We start from the raw sequence: 19,186 nt of genomic DNA, 5'->3' as shown, positions 1-19,186 counted from the left end.
TCATATCTGACAGAGGATGTTGAAAAGCAATTTCCTTTATTAGAGGATTACAAAATATTGATCACATTGTTTTTGAGCTTTCTGAAAACTAAAAATGTGGTTAGTGATCAAATTTATTACTGTCATGGAATGCAGAAATATGAAAAAATGTTGCTGTTTTTGTTTATAATATATACTAAATTTAAGCTAAGTTATAAGGTGTGCTGTTTGGAAGTGTGGAAGATACAAGAGTGGAGCTACAGATAACAAGTTTATGCTTGTATTTCCTACCGAAGAAGACTTTCACACAAGTTATTTCCATGGGTAGGTGATAAGAAATATCACTCTGCATGTATATACATTTATTATATATTTTGCATGATTATACATGTAGGAGTGGTACAATTTTGACTTTGACTGATAATTACTTTTTTAATATAATATTTTCTACCAATTACATAATAAAATAATTTTAATTAAAGTCCATTTTGAGTTGATAATGACTTTTTGTTTAGACCTAATTGAAATTTCTAGCTCTAAATTTTGATGAGTTTTTTCCCTCAGTGATTAATGGTTTTAAATGGTTAAAAATTTAATTCACTAAAAAAGTTCATTGAAGGAACTAAATATTTTAACTTAAAATGAATTCTTTAAAAAAAAATGTTGTCAAATAGTCAATATTGTACTTGACCCTCGTATCTTCTGCACTGAAGTGTTTTTTTTTTTTTTTTAAAGATCACACATGTTGATATATATGTATGGTGTGTGTGTATATCCATGTATATACATATCTATCACTTTGAACTCTGACGATAAAATTATGGAAAATATCAAACAGTGGTCTTTTATTTTCTTTAAAAAATTATCATGATCCAGTCTTTTTAATTTAGACTAACATGCATCCCCTTCAATAAATCATGGGATATCCTCAACTATTTAATTAAAAGGTCTCTGCTCAAATTATTCTCCTTCATTTTGGGGAGTGAAGATGAATTTTCTTACTAAATCATCAGAAATTGATTTTAAGCATAATCGTCAGAATTTCATATTGTGGCATGTTTACACTTTATATGCTGGCATCTAATTATATATTTACTTTCATATTAGGTTTAAATTTTTCTTTTTAAGTTTGTAACATATTTCATTAATCTGTAGGTACTTTGGAGAAACAAAGAGCACAAAAAGCATTGTTTCTTTTTCCTTCAGTGCCAATTCATTTTTAAAATGGGATATTGATCTTTAAATCATAATTTCTTTTTGAGTCATATTTTACTATAATTAGCTGAGGCTTTATTCCTTTTTGAAAAGTCAGTGTTTGTTACAATATCCATTTGTGGGATGACAGAAAAATGTCCTTTATGGAGACATTCTTAGACTTGCTAATATTGCTTTTAGTAACAAATGGCATTCTTTTTATGACTGCTTTACTCTAAATTTGATGGGATTGAGATTTGTACGATTCTGTACAATTAGAAGCAAGTAGTACAATGGAAAAAGCATTGCTTTTTGAATCAGAGGAACCTGGATTCAAATATAGGTTCTGTTACTTAATATGTGACCTGCGACAGACTTCTTAATGTTAGTGTCTCAACCTAAGAGCCTTATCTGCAAAAGGAAGAGATTTGATAAGGTGACCTCTGAAGCTACTTCAAACTCTTAAATTCATTATCTATTTTTTTCTTATTATTTTAAGGAAAATTTTTAGTTTAGGCATTGTTGTTGAGAGGACTTAAAAGTAGCGGTTTTTATTTTTCTTTTTTAGCATGCAGCCAATCAGCATGAAGGGTGAGTTATTCTATACTCTATATCATTTAGAGCAGGACTTATTAAACATTTTTTCATTTGTGATCCCTTTTCTCTTGAGAAATTTTTTATGTGACCCCAAATATATAGATATGTAAAATAGGGATACAAATCAAACATTTACTGATAATAAATCATTATTTGTGGCCCCCACTCAGTTAGTAGATCCCATGTGGGCTTGTGCCCCACACTTTAAGAAGTTTTGCATTAGAATGAGTATACTCACTTTAGAATGTACCTCAGTAATCTTCTTCAGGAATGTCAGTCAGAATGAAAAATATGAAAATCTTTTAATATGATTTCTTTTTTGCTGCATTCCCTAATTTCACAAATTACTCATTATTTGTCTGAAAAATATAAATTGTCTTTTGAGTAAAGAGAAAAAAAATTGCACAATGTATTCTCCATTATAAACATTTCAAAACAAAATCCTGATAATGGATTTTGTAAGATTTATTGATTTAAAAAATAGATTTATATTTTAGATGTTATAAACATTCTGTTGTCACAGTGCATTGCTTGGAATAGATAAGTCAGTCATGAATTGCTTGTGTTGTATTTGTTCACCTTGTTTTAGAAGCTTCTGGAATTTCATACATTTCAAACTTCATTGTACATGCCCCATGAATATTAAGTAAGAAAGATTTCCTTATTTTTCTTGCTAAGCTAAACTTTTGATTAGTATAATCTGTTGAAAGTTAATTTCAGTTAATGGTTTATATCAACTTTATGCTTTTAAAAATCTCCACAAACTTTCACATTTATCTTCTACAGAGTGGAATCATTCCTCTTACTCTTAAACTTTTTTTCTTTAGGATTGTGAAAAGAATTTAATATAATGTTGTTTAGTACAATTATGTCTTTTTTTCTTTGAGTAAATGCTATTTCTTGTTCTGAAATTATGTACCTTTGTAAACTTAGGATATCTCTCCTGTATCATATTCTGTTTAAATTTTAGTTCTATGAAGGACAACTCTTCTACTACAAATACAATAAGATAGTAAAAGGAATCTGACATTTAGAGAGCTCTTTTGGTTTTTTTTTTTTTTTTCCAGGAATATTTTTCTCCCCATATATAGATACAGTATACATTTTCTTTCTTTCCCAGATGGACCTTCAGTTGTAGCTCATTATGATATATCTGACACCAACTCTGACCCAGAAGTGGTAAATGTGGACAATTTATTGGCGGCTGCAGTAGTTCAAGAACACAGTAATTCTATAGGAAGCCAGGACACAGGAGCTACCTGGAGGACCAGCGGGCTTCTAGAGGAACTGAATGCTGAGGCAGGTTGGTCAACTTTAACCACTTCTCTGATGCCATAACATGCATGTGTCCTGGCAGTAGTTTTCCTTTTAGTTGTAGCCTGCCTGTAGGACAGAATGGGTCAGATAAGATGTGTTTTATAATAACTGGCAAATGTTTGTCCAGGATATAGTATTGTGTCAGATTTGTGAAGGCTGTTGGGAATTCCACCAGAATAATGTGATGGCAGCAAATTATCTGACTCCTTCACTTATCCTCTGTGTGATGTGGGATAAGCCATTTATCCTCAAATTATGAATACTAACTCCACATCAACTATTCTGAGACAATTATTTCTTAAGCCCAGGAGCTACTTGCTATAGACAGTTCTCTTTTCTATTAATTTGGTGTTCTGTGCTCATAACTAGACCTCAATTCTTCCAACTTTCACCTCCCACAGATTCACCTGCATGCAGCCTCTCTCATATAAATATATAAATATATATCTCTCCATCTTTACTCTTTGCTGCTATTCTTTTCCAGTTTTTGGCTGGCTATCTCAGAAGAATAGCACCTCCACCCCCACTTCGCATAAACTCACCCACCTCCCTTCTTTTTCTCCCTGTTTTTTCATTTGTGGATTAAGGAGGAAAAAAAATCCTAATTGTGTGACTTGATAATGTTGCTATGTAGAGATATCACTAGGGATGTCAAAGAGACAAAATTCCTAAGGTTTGAATGAAGATAGACTTAAGAAGCTATGTCATTAAATTCTATAACTTTTCTAGAAATCTTCTTTTAGATTCTCTTCAAAATTCTCAATGTACCTTCTCGTTAAAAGTAAGCATGAATTTTCTCAAGCACCAGAATTTAAGACAAAAAAAACTTTGTTAATCAATTTTGCCTAGAGGTTCTTAATGTAACAGTATTGTAGAATGTAAGCTCAAGGGCAGGGTCTCTTGTCATTTTTGTCTTTGTAGCCCTTTCTAGTGTCAAATTTAATGCCTTTCATATACTTGATGTTTTATACTTATTTGTTGTTGATTTCTACTATTTTTAAAATTATATATTCACATTATTTAAGAATAAGCTAACTAGGCTTTTGTAGGTAACCTGGGAACTCAGTCATCATTTATAATATAGTTTTATGTGGGAAATAAATTGTTCCAAATAATGAATTTATAATCATATGTTTAGAACACCATCTCTTTTGTATCAAATATTTTCTACTATTGAAATTTTTAGGAATTGTAAAAGGAGGTCAAAAGAAGATTGTTGTAGAGATTTTTTTTTCTTAAAAAATTTATTTGGAAATGTTTTCTCTTCTAAATTTCTCTTTTATACTTAAATTGAGATTTACTATGAGGTACTATTAGAAATAGCATTTGACTAGCAGTCTGGAGGTTAGTACTGAGTCTTTGCTTATGAACTGTGAAACCTAAAGGAAGTTACCTTCGCTTCTTTGGGCATTCATCAGTAGACTGGTTAGTAATAAGTATGTTAACGTCATTATATTGTAACATTGAGGTAACATAAGAAAGCACTTTGAAGAATTTAAAGCATTGCATAAGTATAAGTAATTGACATTGTTGCCTTTATCTTAAGTATGAGAAGAAATCACAGGATTTTGTTTATTTATATTTTACTTTATGCAGTCATGTAAATTGTTAATTTAATTGAATCTTTTGGGTCAGTTATTTGAAGGATGATTTCTTATTGTGTGTGGTTCCTAATATAGTTTTCCCTCCTCTGTTAGTTAAGAGGAACTCTGTGGTGAATACTTTTAATACTTAAAAAAAAATCCAACACCACTGTTAATTTGGAATTTCATATAACTGGAATTCCTTGCTAATATTTAATAATTTCCCTCCTCTTAAGTCTTTTTAGTTAAGCTTAAGTTTGAGCTTTCTTTCATGTATCTGTACTAAAACTAAAGAATTCAACATCTGTGTTTAACATTCAAATGATAGCTTCAGATTGTTTTTAGTTTAAATATTTGCAATGATCATTCAACATAAATTCTTTTGTAAAGTTTAGATTAGGTCAGAGAACTTGGTCATTTATGAACAATTTTAACAAACTTTGTCCACACTTCCTTTAAACCTCCCCCCCAAACCCCCCCCACCCCCCGTTTTAGAACCAAAATTTTCTCATTTTTATAGTACCTGTCCAACAGATAGTACATTGTTGAGGTACAGAAAACAGCATTAATAATTTGAAAGTGTTATATCTATTGTGCTATAATGTAAAGATACTTATATTATATATTTGTCCCTAATTTGCCTTGTAATTCTGGATCTAAAAAAGCTGGTGGTGTGGTGGGATCAAATAATCCAAATGTGAACCTTTATTTCAAAAAACTCTTTGAAATTTCAGTTTAATTAAAAAAAAACATATATCTCAGGCTAAACCTTTCAACTTGGATTGCATACCTGTAATCCTAAAATTGGAGCATATTTGAGATAGTTATTACCTCAGTGAGGTCAGAATAACCTACCCATTCTTATAAAAGAGTTGATGTTCTGGGACCCAAGTGGACGTCACTGAAACCAAGACAGAACAACTAAATCAACAAATTAAGGAAAATGAAGTAGAAGTCAGGCCAGCCACTAGTCATCAAAGGAATTGGAACTTTCAGGTACTATATTTACCATTTGCTTCCTTTTTCTTGCTTGTTGCTGTTACTAAAAACAGTAGTAAATTGACTGGGGTAGATTCTTCATTGTGCCTGGGGATTAATCTCTCTAGTTAAATACATTAGTCTGAATGAAAATCTTTCCGAATGCATTTTTTTAAAGCCTGGATAGACTTAGAGAATGACACACTTTTTTGTTATGATAATTGAATTTATTCAGAAACCTTTCTTAAAAGAATTCAAGACTTTGCATGTGTGTATGTATGTGTTTGTGTATTTATTTATATTCTCATTCCCTCAACATTTTTAGTATAAGGGAAATAAAAGACAAGTATTGTTTGTCTTCTTAAAAATGAATAAATTAAGGCCCAAAGATTTGCTATCCTCTGGTCACAGCCATTTAGTAGTAGAATAGAGATTTTAACATTAGATTTTTTTTATTTCTAGGCCAGAGTTAGATCTATGGTAAATCAATTCCAATGATAGATGGTTTTAGTCAAGTCATTAATTTTTGATAACATTCTTAATATTTAAAATAGTGTGGATGATTTTAATTATCTGGAGGAGTAATTCTCTGTAACATGTTTTTGGGAAGTATCAGTAGGCTATATTAACTTCATTTTGGGGGTTTTTGTTTAACTTAGATGAAAGTGGAACACAAAATATTTTCCAGATTGATTGCCTACTTTCTGTGAATGACGTGATTTTGAGAAATGATCTTTCTGATAAGTGTTGAGTTAAAATGTTTTGGATGTTGTTGTTTAATAGATTCAGGCATAACAATGGTATTATTTTGCTTTTTAAAAAAATTTAAATCAAAGGATATGACGTGAATGTTTTGAATAATGCAGTTAGTTATGAGAAGAAAAATATATTTTATATCTAGAATTATTTGCCTAGTATATAGGAATTTCCTTCTTAAAGAATTCTTACTAAAAAACCAAAAGATTATATCATTTTAAATATTTTTACTGCTTTGGGCCAAGTGATGATAAAGCAAAGTGGATATTACAGGAATAAAAAACCATCATTGCTTTCTTAATTTTTGATGTCTAAAGAAACCAAAAGGAATGAATGTAGAAGATATCTAGCAAATTAGGTTTGGTCCTTGCCTAGTAGACTTGAAAATCTCAATATATTTACATTTATCATTTTTGTTTTTGAAGAAATAATTTTCACAATGTAATCTAATTACCCTTCTTTAATGGTATTCTTTCTGTAGTAGTTGTCTGTCCTGACTTCTTTATGTGAGTTGAAAAGTTCCCTTGTGAGCGGACTAAAATTTAGAATTTTCTGACAACTATATAAATTAGGAAAATTGTCTTTTCAAAGATGTATATGGGCAGTGCAGAGACACTAAACAGAGACAGCCAACTGCCACCATAGCTAAATATAGCCTTTTGATTTGTTATACAGTTTAATATATGATAATTGTGGTATTTACACTTCTTTCTCTGCAGGCCTGATTCTTGCATCAGAGCTGGAGAAGACTACCATCATCACTGGCAGTGTCTCAGAGAACATTTTAGAGTTTTTGACTTCCCTGCTTGCTCTAGACATCTGATTTGCCAATGGGCTCTCATGAAACTACGAGGGAGCCAGTAAAGAGGCCAGAGGAGATTAGAGCTTGCATAGAAAGTCCTTAAATTTGTAACATGACATTAGGAGAGTCTCAGTGAAAGGAAGAACCTCTAGGCTGTGGCTCCAAACAGCTGAAAGCAGATGGGAGTGGGGCTACATCCCTGACTCTTTAAGAACACGATTGATGTCCCATTATGGAGAACAGCATCCCACAGGCCTGAAACAGATCCCAGCTGCCTTATCATCATATAACACATCTTCCTTGCCTTAATGCTGGAAATGTGGCAGACTAGCTCATAACTCTAGTCTGTAAGGCCCAGCATTTGCCATAAAATTTGTGTTTTCACATTTCTATCTCCGAGCACTTGTTCAATTTTGCCTTATTTTATTTTGTTGATGATTGTCTTTGATTAAAAAATAAAAAAAAAATGCTAACCACAAAAGAACAGAGTCCTGCTTTTTCCATTATCATTTTTATTGAGTTGTAAAAGTTCAATTAACTGAACCAAATGTGGCAGTTTTGATTTGCAATTTTTATATACTGACGCAATTTTTTTTTTTTTTTTTTTTGGTGGGTTGAATTAGTGGGTATGTTTTGGTAAAGTTTGCACTTACTGATTAATGCATTTATGCTGAATGAACATAGGGAGATATAAAATTTCCTTAAAAGGTTATAATGTTTTTCAAATATCATTAAAAAGTCACAGTTATAGATAAAGTATGGCATATTAGTTTCCAAAAAGAGTAGTCTTTTGTGTTCAAGCTGGGTTTGCCACTATCATTATAATTTAACTTTTACAGCTGTATTTAATAGGTAAACATTGAATAGATTAAGAAAATTAAAGAGGACCCTGTTTAACAATATCATTGACCAATTAAATCTCCAAATTATCCTACCAAATAGTAATTTCCATAACCATTTCCTGCTGTGAATAGATTCAGTTGTAAAAGCACTAAGAATTGTCAGATTCTTTTCTTCTTGTATTTTTCTTTTGCAAGAACAGTCAAGGAGAAAGAGTTGCCAAATGGGTCCATGTTCGTTATAACCTGTTTGTTGTTTTTCAGGGCAGTAACTTAGTGGTCTTTCTGGAAACTATTCAGTGCTTCTCAGAAAGTGGTAGGCAAATCAAATCTTGGGATTCTGTTAATAATAAATGCTTTTCTCAGTGAAGCTGTAAGTTTCATGGTATCTTGAAGTATGAATCTTAATCCCTTTATAAGATCCTGACATTAGTAGTAGAATTTCCTTTGTGTCACATTAAAGGTTTTCCAAGCCTGAATTTCAGTTGATAAAGTAAACCATTTTAATCTTAGTTTTATATTCCATGGTGTTTTATAATGTGCCTGCTTTCCTCCCTCCTTCCCTACAACAGGACAAATGGCAAGGTCCAGGTTCTGGATGGCACAGTGACAAGTCAGATGGTCTCTTGTAGTGGGCCAGCTGGCAAGTATAGAGGAAAGAGAAGGCTGATGTACAAACACATCCTTAGTGTTAGTTCAGCTGAAAAAATCATATCTGTTTCTGTTATTGAACCATTTGGCAGTGGCAGCAACTTTCATTTCTCTGGGAAAGTCATTTTATGTTGTAGTAGCAAACTAGGTATCATAGTGGATAGAACCAGGAAGATGAGTTCAAATTCTAAATCAGATTCTTACTATGTGACCCTGGCCAATTACTTAACCTCTTTTTGCTTCAGTTTCCTCATCTGTTAACATGGAGATAATAATAAGGTTGTGAGGAAAAAATGAGACAAGAATTGTAAAGCACTTTGAAAACCATAAAATGCAAAATGCGCGCGCTGCTGCTGCTACTACTATTACTATTGCCACTAAACAACCACTACCATCACCGTTACCACCAGGAGCTTCTGTTTTTTTATTCCCAAAATTGGGATGATAATAGCACAAATTTCCCAAAGATTGTCATGAAAAACACATAAGACTATATGTGTTAAGTGCTTGCATATCTTAAAATGCTATATAAATGTGACCTAAGTTACTGTTGTTGCTGTTCTGATTCCCAAATCTAAAGTGCCTTTACCACTCTCCCAAACTCCAGAGTTGAATTTCTTAGTGCCTGTTAGCTGCTATCAATGCCAAGGTGTCCTGTCAAGTTTAAGAGGCACAGAACTCAAATTAATTTTTCCTAGGAACCTTTTCCTGAATTCCCTCTCTCCCACTCCCTTTAATGTCATCATAATTTTTCTAAAACTTCGAAGTTGTCTTTGTATTCCTCTTACTCATTGGCCCATCACATTCAGTCAATTGTCAAGTCTTACAGATTCTAACCCACACTTTTAAATATTTCTTGATAAAGTAGAAGGTGTGATGGACTTGGGGACTTGGGAACTTGGATTCAAATTCTTTAATACATAATATGAACCTTGTGGATTTTTCTCCCTCATTGATATATAGAGTGATATAATGGAAAGACTACTAGATCTGGAATCAAAGGAATTAGATTTGAACCCTTTGTGACTTAATAACTATGTGACCTTAATTTCTCTAGGCTTCAGTTTCCACATATATAAATGAGACCATGGGATTACATTATTTCCTATGACTTCTTTAGCTCTAAATCCTAAAATCATTGTCCTAAACTCCAATCACACAGAAGACTGGTTTTCTGTCTCCTGAATGCATCTGGCACTCTTGTGTTCAGTTATTTCAGATGTCACTCTTCATGACCCCATTTAAGGTTTCATGGAAAAGATACTAGAGTGATTTGTCATTTCCTTCTCAAGCTCATTTTCCAGATGAAGAACTGAGGCAAATAAAAAAGGTCACTTAATGTGACTTGCCCAAGGTCACACAGCTAGTAAGTGTCTGAGGCAGATTTGAACTTGGGAAGATGGATCTTCCAGGCTTGGTTTATCCTGCTGTGCCATGAAGCTGTCCATGTCTGCTTTGAGAACACATTGGAATGTGTTCTCTTTTATTGTCTATTGAAATCCTGCCTGCTTTTTAAGGTCCAACTCAAAATGCCAGTCTTTTTTCACTTTTCCCTTCCTTGACTACAGGAAAGAATTCCTTTTCACCTAAGTATCATATCAAAAATATAGCACCTTGGTAATTCCTCAGATATTTGTTGTTTTGCATTATAATTGGGTATATGCTACTTATTAGAATGAGTTTTCAATCTGGGGTTTGTAAACTTGTATTTTAAAAATACAATAGTAATAACTTTCTTTTAATATAATTGGTTCTCTTTGCAATTATTATGCTTTTAAAAACATTTTTCTGAGGTGTCCAAAGACTTCACCAGATTGTCAGTGGGTTCATGATGTAAAAAAATGTTAAGAACCCCTGTGTTAGATTATTAGCTTCTTGAGGACAGGGACCAGGTTTGTTTTTGTATCATTTTTCTCTCACATACTTTCTTCTACATAGTAGACATTCCATCAGAAAACATTTGTTAAAGACCAAGTACTGTTAGCTACTGGAAATACCACAATGGAGAAAGAAACTATCCCTACTCTTAAGGAGCTTGCACTCTTAATAGGAGATATAAGTGGATGAATAATTTTATATATATATGTGTGTGTGTGTGTATATGTGTGTATATACATATATATATGTATATACACACATACACATATATAGAGAGAATAAAAACAAAGTAGTTAAATACAGAGTATTTTAAGAAGGGTACTTACTAACAAGGAACATCAGGAAGGGTTCATATAGAAGCTTGAACTCTGTTTAATCCGATGGAAAAGAAGACTAAGAGGTAGAGACGAGGAGGGAGTATATTTTGGGGATGGATGAGTCAGGGCAAAGGCTGGGAAATGAAATGTTGTGTGAAGAACAGAGAAAAGACCAGTTTGGCTGAATAGCAGAATTCAGGAAAAGCATTTGTCATTCAATGGGGAAGTTAGATGAGGAAAAGTTGTGAAGCCTTAAAAATATTGTTCCTGCCTTTCAATAAATAGAGAGGTTGTATGTACTAGAAGTATAGAACAAGGCATACATTTTCAGGTATGCTTAATTTGTTGATTTGTTTTGCTTAACTAGTTAGTTGTGGCAAAGGAGAGCTTTATGGGGGACAGAAATCTGCAGATTAATGATTAATTTTTTTCTTAAGTATCAGGTTTTTTAAAAAGCCTTGTTGAATTATGTGGTAGTAGACAAGCCACTCGATTTCTTTAGCCTCAGTTCTAAAGATATTGACCTAAAATTCTATGATCTGCATTAGTTAGGAATTAATTAGGAAATTTCCTTTGGGAGGAAGCTTTTGAAAAGATTCCTAAAGGATTGAAGCAATGAAATTTGGAGAAAAAAATAAGTCATACTAAGCAAAAAGTTGCAATTTTTTCTTTATAAAGGAGGACATTGATAAGAGGAAGACCATCAAGATGATGAAAGTCCTTAAAATCATGTTATATGTAAATTGGTTAAAGCAGGCATATTTAGACTTAAGAAAAAAGAACACAGGAAGGGTATGATTGTTGGCTTCCTGTATTTGAAGGACTGTCATGTAGGGGAGGATTAGACCTCATCTATTTGGCCCTGGATTGATGGGCAGGAGTTTCAAAGAAGCAAATTTAAACTTGAAGTCAGGAAAAAAAGCTTTTTAATGATTAGAGCTGCCCAGAATTGGAATGGACTTGTTTAGCATGCTGTAATGGTGGTTCTTTTGTGTACAGAGGCTAAACTAATTGACCCCTGGAGAGTTCTTCCAAGTTTTAGATCCTATGGATCTGTGAAGGTAAAAAGGTGGCAGGTGATAATGGCCAAATTTGACAAATTGGAAAACCCAAGTACTTTGAGGTAATCCAGGAATTGATTTTACTCCTTTGTTGGTGTTTCTTAATTCCATAGACACTTGTCCTTGGAAAATTGAAGAGTACAAAGCATAATTCATTTATACAGCTACTAGTAAAAAGTTATTAATTGTGGCCTTTGAGCATTTATTGTGGTTGAATGCTTTAGAATTTTGTTCTGAAGACTTTTTTCATAAAATTTCACATTTTTCGATCGATATTTCATCAGTATGCATATTTCAGTTATAGTTTCATAAAATTGTTTGTTACCTCTGCTATTATTAATAGGTATTTAGCCAGAAAAAGGAGACATTATTATGAGCTTACAAGTCTTAGATCAAATAAGAAAGGTCATTACTTTTGAATTTCCCTTCTATTTGCAATCTTAAGTAAACGCCATAAAATCAAACTTATTTGCTTCATCATAATTTAGAAAGATCACTTGAGTTAAAAGTATTGTGCAAGTGCTGAGCAAAATAAATTTAGATAAGACATAGTCTCTATTCTCATGGAATTATAATTTATCACCTCTCTGAACTCTTGTTTTCTTGAATAATGCTACTGATCTCATGAGATGAATTTGAGGAAAGCTCTTCAAAAACTTATAAGTTCTATGTAAAAATGAGTATTTATCATTAGAAAATGTGTAAAAGACCAAAGAAATCTTTCTTTCCTCCTTAGTAGAGTTTGTTTCAGTATTGCTAAGGGTTCATTCTTTTGAAAAATTTGTAAATATCTTGACTTCCACAAAGTATTTTAGTATAACATTGGTAATGAATTCTAATTATTATTCTGTTTCTTCCTGTCACCACTAAAATTTTTCAGGATTAGAACTTTATTTTCTTTTAAAGAATCAATCCAACATTTTCCTTGGCAAATTTCTACTTAGAGATACGGCTGTCCTGAGGGATATTTTTAAAGCAAGTTAAATTGAACCTCAAAAACTTTAAAGCACCATTGCAATTTATTCTAACTGAGTAACTGGTTCTGTGATTGAAATTGGATTAAAAATTTTTATCAAAAAATTTCTGTTATTTGTGAAAAGTCAAATTATAGTGCTTTGCTTTTTTCTCCTCTCCTAGGTCATTTGGATCCAGGATTCCTTACAAGTGACAAAACAACTTCTGGCAATGCACAACTCAATGAAGAGATTAATATTGCCTCTTCAGACAGTGAAGTAGAGATTGTGGGAGTTCAGGAACATGCAAGGTAGGATGGTAATTTTGTTGCAATTTAAATTTTGAGGGTTTTTTTTTTTTTTAGTAGGGTTAAAAAAACAATCCTAAAGCCAAATACCTCCTTTTCCTAACTTTAAAATTCTTCTCTCCCAAGAAAACAGATTTAGGAAAGGACTGGCCAAATGGTCTGATTTACATGAGTAGTGGATATTGTCTATCAACTGTTTCTTCCTAATGAGATGTTTCTTGGTTAAATATGCAGAAGTTTCTAAGTTTGGGAGTATAGTACAATTTTGCCTTTGCCTATAGTACCTTTTGACAGATCAACTAATACAGTTGCCTTTCTTTTAAAATTCAATACCTTTGGGATGCCCTGTATATCTCTGTGGATTATTGCTGCTGTTTTCCCCCTTAATTTTCAGTTCTTAAAGGACATGACTAAAGTGACTGAACAAAAGGGCCAGTTTTTAAAGCTGAGAGAATGTTACAACCTTCTCTTTTTTATGAATGAAGTAATACCATCATTTTTTTTTCATTTTTATTTTATTACTCAGTTTTGCCTTCTTTTAACTGATATTGATAGTTAAAATTTAAACATATCTTTTAAACTCTCAAATATATTTCATAAAAAGTAAATAATAAAAATAAAGGTCTGTTCTATTTTACACCAACCTTTATGGTTAAGTGCCATATTTCTGTGCCAGCTGGGTGCTGGGGTATACAAAGACAGTGCAGTTGTCCCTGTCCTCAAGAACTTGATTTTCTATTACTTTTCACTTGATATATGAGTTAATATTTGTAAAGCACTTAGCATAATTAGCCTGGTACATAGTAGGCTTTGCTTACTTGTTCCCACTAAGCTTTTACAGAGATCTGGAATGTTCAGAAAAGCCTAGAAAACTTAATCTAGTTTCCTCTTCTTGTTTCAAATAAATTTGAAGTAGAGGGAATATCACATATATCATCTCCATTTATTGGAGATAATTTTTTTTGAGATCTCTATGCAATGAGAGCTAGTGTAGAACTGATCTTTCAGAGAAATCAGTTTCTTGCTGCAGTGAGGTTTCTTTTGCTGAAGTTATAATTTCAGCATTTAGGGTTTGACATAGAATTTTCTCCTTGATGGCCAGGACTGAATTCTTCAGAGGACATCATGAATCCTCTTTGATTCTACATATTGCTTTAGCACTTGTATTTTGCCTATCTTATTTTTTGTCACTTCATTCTTAGCTTTTTAAGCATCTCTAAGTTTTGTTTTTTTCACTCTTTTTTCCTTTGTGAACTCTATTGTCTTTACCACTCCTTCTCCATTGCATTCTATTGTACAATTTACTGACAGTCAGTAATGGCTTTGATTTTAGCCACTTCTTTTTTATTTTATACTGAATTTCTTTTGTAGTAGTTTCCCCTATTTTGGCTTTTAAAATATCTCCATTATCTGCTTATCTTTTCTTTTTCTCAACTGGCATGTTTCTCTTGTTCATATTTTACATTTTCCCATTAGGTTTACCCTCTTTCTTTTAACATTTTTTAATGATGTTTTAGTATCTCCTTCTTGATAACTTGACTTTACTAGGGAGAAGTTAGAACTAATCATTTTTTTCTTCATATCACTGTATTCTTTCCCATCAGTTTCTTTCATATTAATCTTTCTTGCCTTTTTAGCTATTATCTTTATAGTATTTAACTGTAATGAGTTCCTCTTTTTCTCATTTTTATATGATTCCTTCTAAAATTTTTCTGTATTTAAAATCTCACTTTCAAGCCATCCAGACTTGTTTAGGCTGAGCTAATTCCATCTTAAATATCTTTGTTGTTGTTGTTATTTAAATTTTAGTTTCCCTATTATTTCCTTTCTTCTTTATGTTATTTGGAATGACATTGGCAGAACTACCATAAATTATACCATCAACACACATTCCCTTAGTTGACTTCCTCTTGTCTAATACTTCAAATTTTAATTTATTCAGTTCCCAATAAAAATAGTACTCTCTCTATTCTTACCTTTACTCTTTCCTAATTTTCCATTTTTTTCCCCTTTCTTACCATAACTCATTTCTATCTTGGGGGCTGCTGTTTCTCCATAGTTTTCTATGTCTAGAAACCTAGATTATCTCAACTGTCTCTCTTCCTCTATTTTGCTTTTTCAATACTCCTTCCATCATAACACCTTATTTTATTTCCATGCCTAAACACTATTTGCCTATACTGGCTAAACTGAAGATCAGGGCTCTCAGGAAAAATTGAAAAAAAATCACAATAGTTCTATAAAATTATGGAAATCAGAGACAAGTTCATTCATTTCTACTAGTCCTGGTAACTTCTATGGGTTTTTTTTTTCCTTTATTTAATAGATTGTAAGTATATTGTGAGAAACACGTGGTCTTGATTTTGTATAAAGTCAGATGATTGAGTAAATGCAAAATGCCAATGTATCTCACAACACTTTTGTCAGGGGACATTCCCTTTTGTTCTTTTAAACCCTGGAATATAAAGAATGAGACTTTAGTTCTGATCTGTACATGTATTTGCTGCAGAAATGTTGTTCTTCTTATAGATGGCTAATCCATCTTAAAAACAATATGGCATTCAGAGCCCATTCACCAGAGGTGCTGTGTTTTTGTTTTTTTCATTTAAAATACAACCAAGGCATTTTAACTGACCCACGCACATGCATGTGGATACAGCCCTTTGGGCTGTCAGGATGTTTTCATTGATTACTTCCTTTAAGCCTTCCACAATTCCTATAACCTGCTTTATTTTCAGTGTTTTCCATATTAAACACGAAGCTTGAAGGGCAGTGAAGTGGATTGGGGAGGCTTTCTTTTTGGTTGCGTCACAATTGGACCTTTTGGTTGCTTGTATCTTATCTGGAATTTATTTCTCTTGCAGGTCTAGGGTTGCAGTTATGAAGTATTGATGGGCTTCTGGCAGGGTTATCGCATGGAAAAAGGTTTTAGGTTTTGATCCACATCTTTTTGTTCTAGTTTGATGTGCATGCTCAGTCAGATGTTTGTTTGGATTTAGTCGTCCTGTTTTCATTGTACTTTCCTATTCATGTTACACATTGTTACTGGAGTTTTGAGGGTTTCTGAAACTCAGGTTTTGTTCTTGAGTGGTGTTTGGGGGGTGTGGTGGCTCTGAGTCTGGGGGCTTGGTGCCATGTTTCCTCCTTGGAAGTGTTTTGGTATTTGAATTGAGTCATTTTGGTTGTGATGTTTGTGTTTTTTAAATTTGATATATTAGTTCATTTTCCTTGCATGTTAAACTCTTTCTTTGCTCTTTTATTTGTAATTGTGATATATTTATTTAGATTCCACATTTCCTTTATGTAGTCCTAGACTAGAAAGCATGTTTTCTGAGCTAATAGTTGAATGAAACTAAGCTGATGGCTGCTTTGTGTTGATGGTTGATGCATTGAATTTCTTTTCTTTATCCAAACATCATCATTTCCATATAGTGTTTCATAGATAACTTATTTTCAATATGAGATATTTATTATCTTTTAGATTATCAAGGTACAATTAAAGATTTTTCTTTTAATTGGATGAAAGTATTATCATTTTTCCTAGTGTTGCCTGGAACTTAATCAGCCATATATTGGGCTCGATGTTTTGTCTGCTGCCTTGTTTTGATAAAATATATGAGTTTCTGACCCCAGGAAATAAGCTTATATAAATTGTCTTACTCCTGTTTTACTAGCACCAGTAATAAGATGGTTGCAGGAAAAATCTGTTGAGTTTCATATCACTGAGCCATGTTAAGAGATATTCCAACCTTCCCATCTTCCTTAAACTCTATCAGTTTTTCTAGATGCTTTTATGCAACTTTCCATTGCAGTTAGCGTCTACTCTCAGACTTTTAGCACCTTCAGTCATCAACACTAATGACAGCATAGGCTCTTAACCAAATAATTGAAGGGAAATGGGAAAACTTTTGTATGATAAATTGAAGGCTTCCTAAAAGTTAAGATACCTAATAATGGTAAATGGTGAAAATTGAAGAAGGCAAACTGGAAGACTTGGAGGCCATGATCAGAAATATGTCCATAAAATGACAAGCAATTACTTAGTGTTGTAGAAGGAAAAGTAAATAAGGAATATTACCACAAAAATAGTGTAAAATAGTCTTTAAATAAGTGCATAAAAGCCTGGTTTTTAAGGTATTATTTCCTACAAATAAGTTAGCTAATCTGAACTGGGATTCCTTGCATTTTTTTTTTTCTTTTCAACATTGTGAAACTTGTATTTAAAAAAAAAAAATCTGATTCCAGTGGATGAAGCACATGAAGTTGATTATGTTTCTCTAAAATAGGGGAAATTTTAAAGAAAGTTTTCTGGGTTATTTTGGTCAAGTGAGTTAATATGTCAGTGTGGAACTCAAAAGTTTTATTGCCTTGTGCTTTTTCCTTACCCCCGCCTCTTGTCACATGCAAATAAAAAGAGAGTGATCCAAAAATCTTAGTAGAGTTTTAAGTCATTAAAGCTCAAACAGCACTCAGACTTTTGAGACACTAGGCATTTCTTGTGGGAGATGGGAAGAAGTAATCATTGGACTGGTGCATTTCAGTTAGCTCCTTGACCCTCTTTGATCTTTGGATCTACATCACAAAGAAATATGCTAACTACATGAAAATTTCTTTTTATATTAAGGTTCCCATAAAGTTGTGATTGTTATTAAGTTGGCCTTTCACAGCATTTATCTTTCTTGCCACTCCTTTTCTGTGTATTCTTTGTTTTTTCTATAAGCTTTTAACTATCTCTGGTATGAATTCAGTCATCCCAATAACAGATACTCTTTGTGTGAAACTATAGGGAAAAATCTCTTTATTATTTCATTGATATTCCACAGTTTTCAAGCATATGTTTCTCCTGTACAGTTCCCTCTTAATTTCACATTTATCCATTGTTAAGTCTTGTATTATTTCCTTGCTCTTTCCTTATTCAACACTTTTAGCTACCATTAGGTTGAAAGAGTGTCAAGATTCTTAGATCAAAACTTTTGTGACTTAGCCAGTCAGACTAGGAGTACTTAATCTGATTAATTTGATGTTGTGTTCCCTGATTTCTTGGATTCTAGTAGAATTATCTTTAAAAATATAGGTACTCTCAAGTTCATAGCTAAATCACTGATTTCAGAAAGGATGTTAACAGTGTCTTGGCAACAATTTTAAATAATGCCATCGCTCTGACTGGGGGAAGGAGGAGAAGATTGTTCTATAGTAAACCATTGGCAGAGGAGTAATTTTCAGGCTAATTCTCCAAAAGAAACAAGAGTCCTGTTTCAGGAACTTAAAGTTCTGGTATTCAGGCTAAAATATAATTACTCACAGAGTCAATTCTGGCATTGATCCCTGGTTGTTGTTACTACCTTAGTATTAGTGCTCTGCTAAAATAGATTGGGCTGATAGTATTCAGTCAGAACTGAAAGTTCCAAGAGCCCCAACATTACTTTTTTGTATATAGATAGTCTAAGCATCTTCGGAACCCTGCTTTGAGAACCAGTGCCACTGGTCACTGCTCTCACTAGTCAGGCCACCTGTTGGATCTCATTTAAGCTTAATTAGGGATAGTCAGTACTTAAGATGGAAGGACACAAGTGGTGGTGATTCCACCAGTTGCCCTCTTCATATCTGACTCAGTATTTCATCCTGGGAAACTTACAGAGTCTTTCAAGGAATGTGAAATCCAAGCTGTTCATGATTCTTTTTCTCCCAAATAGCCTCTGAAGGAATTTCTCGATGGATAGTTCTGTCCCACCAACCTGAACTTTTTTGAGAGTTCAGTAAATCAAGACTCCATTGATCTAGTCTCCCATAGAATCTATGGGCTGTGATAGAGCAGAAAGATGCCATATTTATTCTTTGTTTTTTTAGGACTAGGAATTGACTCCTTATGCAAATTCACTGAAGAAGAGCATTACAGAAATCTAATCTGTGTCATGGTATTGCTGTTATTGCCTTTTAAATCATATTACCAAAATTGGTATTGTAGTTGTTAAT

General features: G+C 32.8%; 1 protein-coding gene across 5 annotated transcripts in view; it reads left to right on the top strand.

The window, feature by feature from the left end:
- C1H18orf25 (chromosome 1 C18orf25 homolog) overlaps positions 1-19,186 on the top strand; it is a 100,468-nt gene that overhangs the window by 78,333 nt on the left and 2,949 nt on the right. For 2 of the 5 annotated variants that reach the window (XM_031945993.1, XM_003759516.4), the window contains exons 3-4: positions 2,891-3,073; positions 13,090-13,216. In XM_031945993.1, the coding sequence (XP_031801853.1) occupies positions 2,891-3,073; positions 13,090-13,216 (310 nt within the window). Of the gene's footprint in view, positions 1-2,890; positions 3,074-7,123; positions 8,898-13,089; positions 13,217-16,077; positions 16,139-19,186 lie in introns of those variants that run through there. The other 3 variants (XM_031945996.1, XM_031945998.1, XM_031945997.1) reach the window with 3 other exon arrangements.

This window comes from Sarcophilus harrisii, chromosome 1 (assembly GCF_902635505.1).
Source record: "Sarcophilus harrisii chromosome 1, mSarHar1.11, whole genome shotgun sequence".
NCBI lineage: Eukaryota > Metazoa > Chordata > Mammalia > Dasyuromorphia > Dasyuridae > Sarcophilus > Sarcophilus harrisii.
This window is presented reverse-complemented; position numbering and strand designations above follow the sequence as displayed.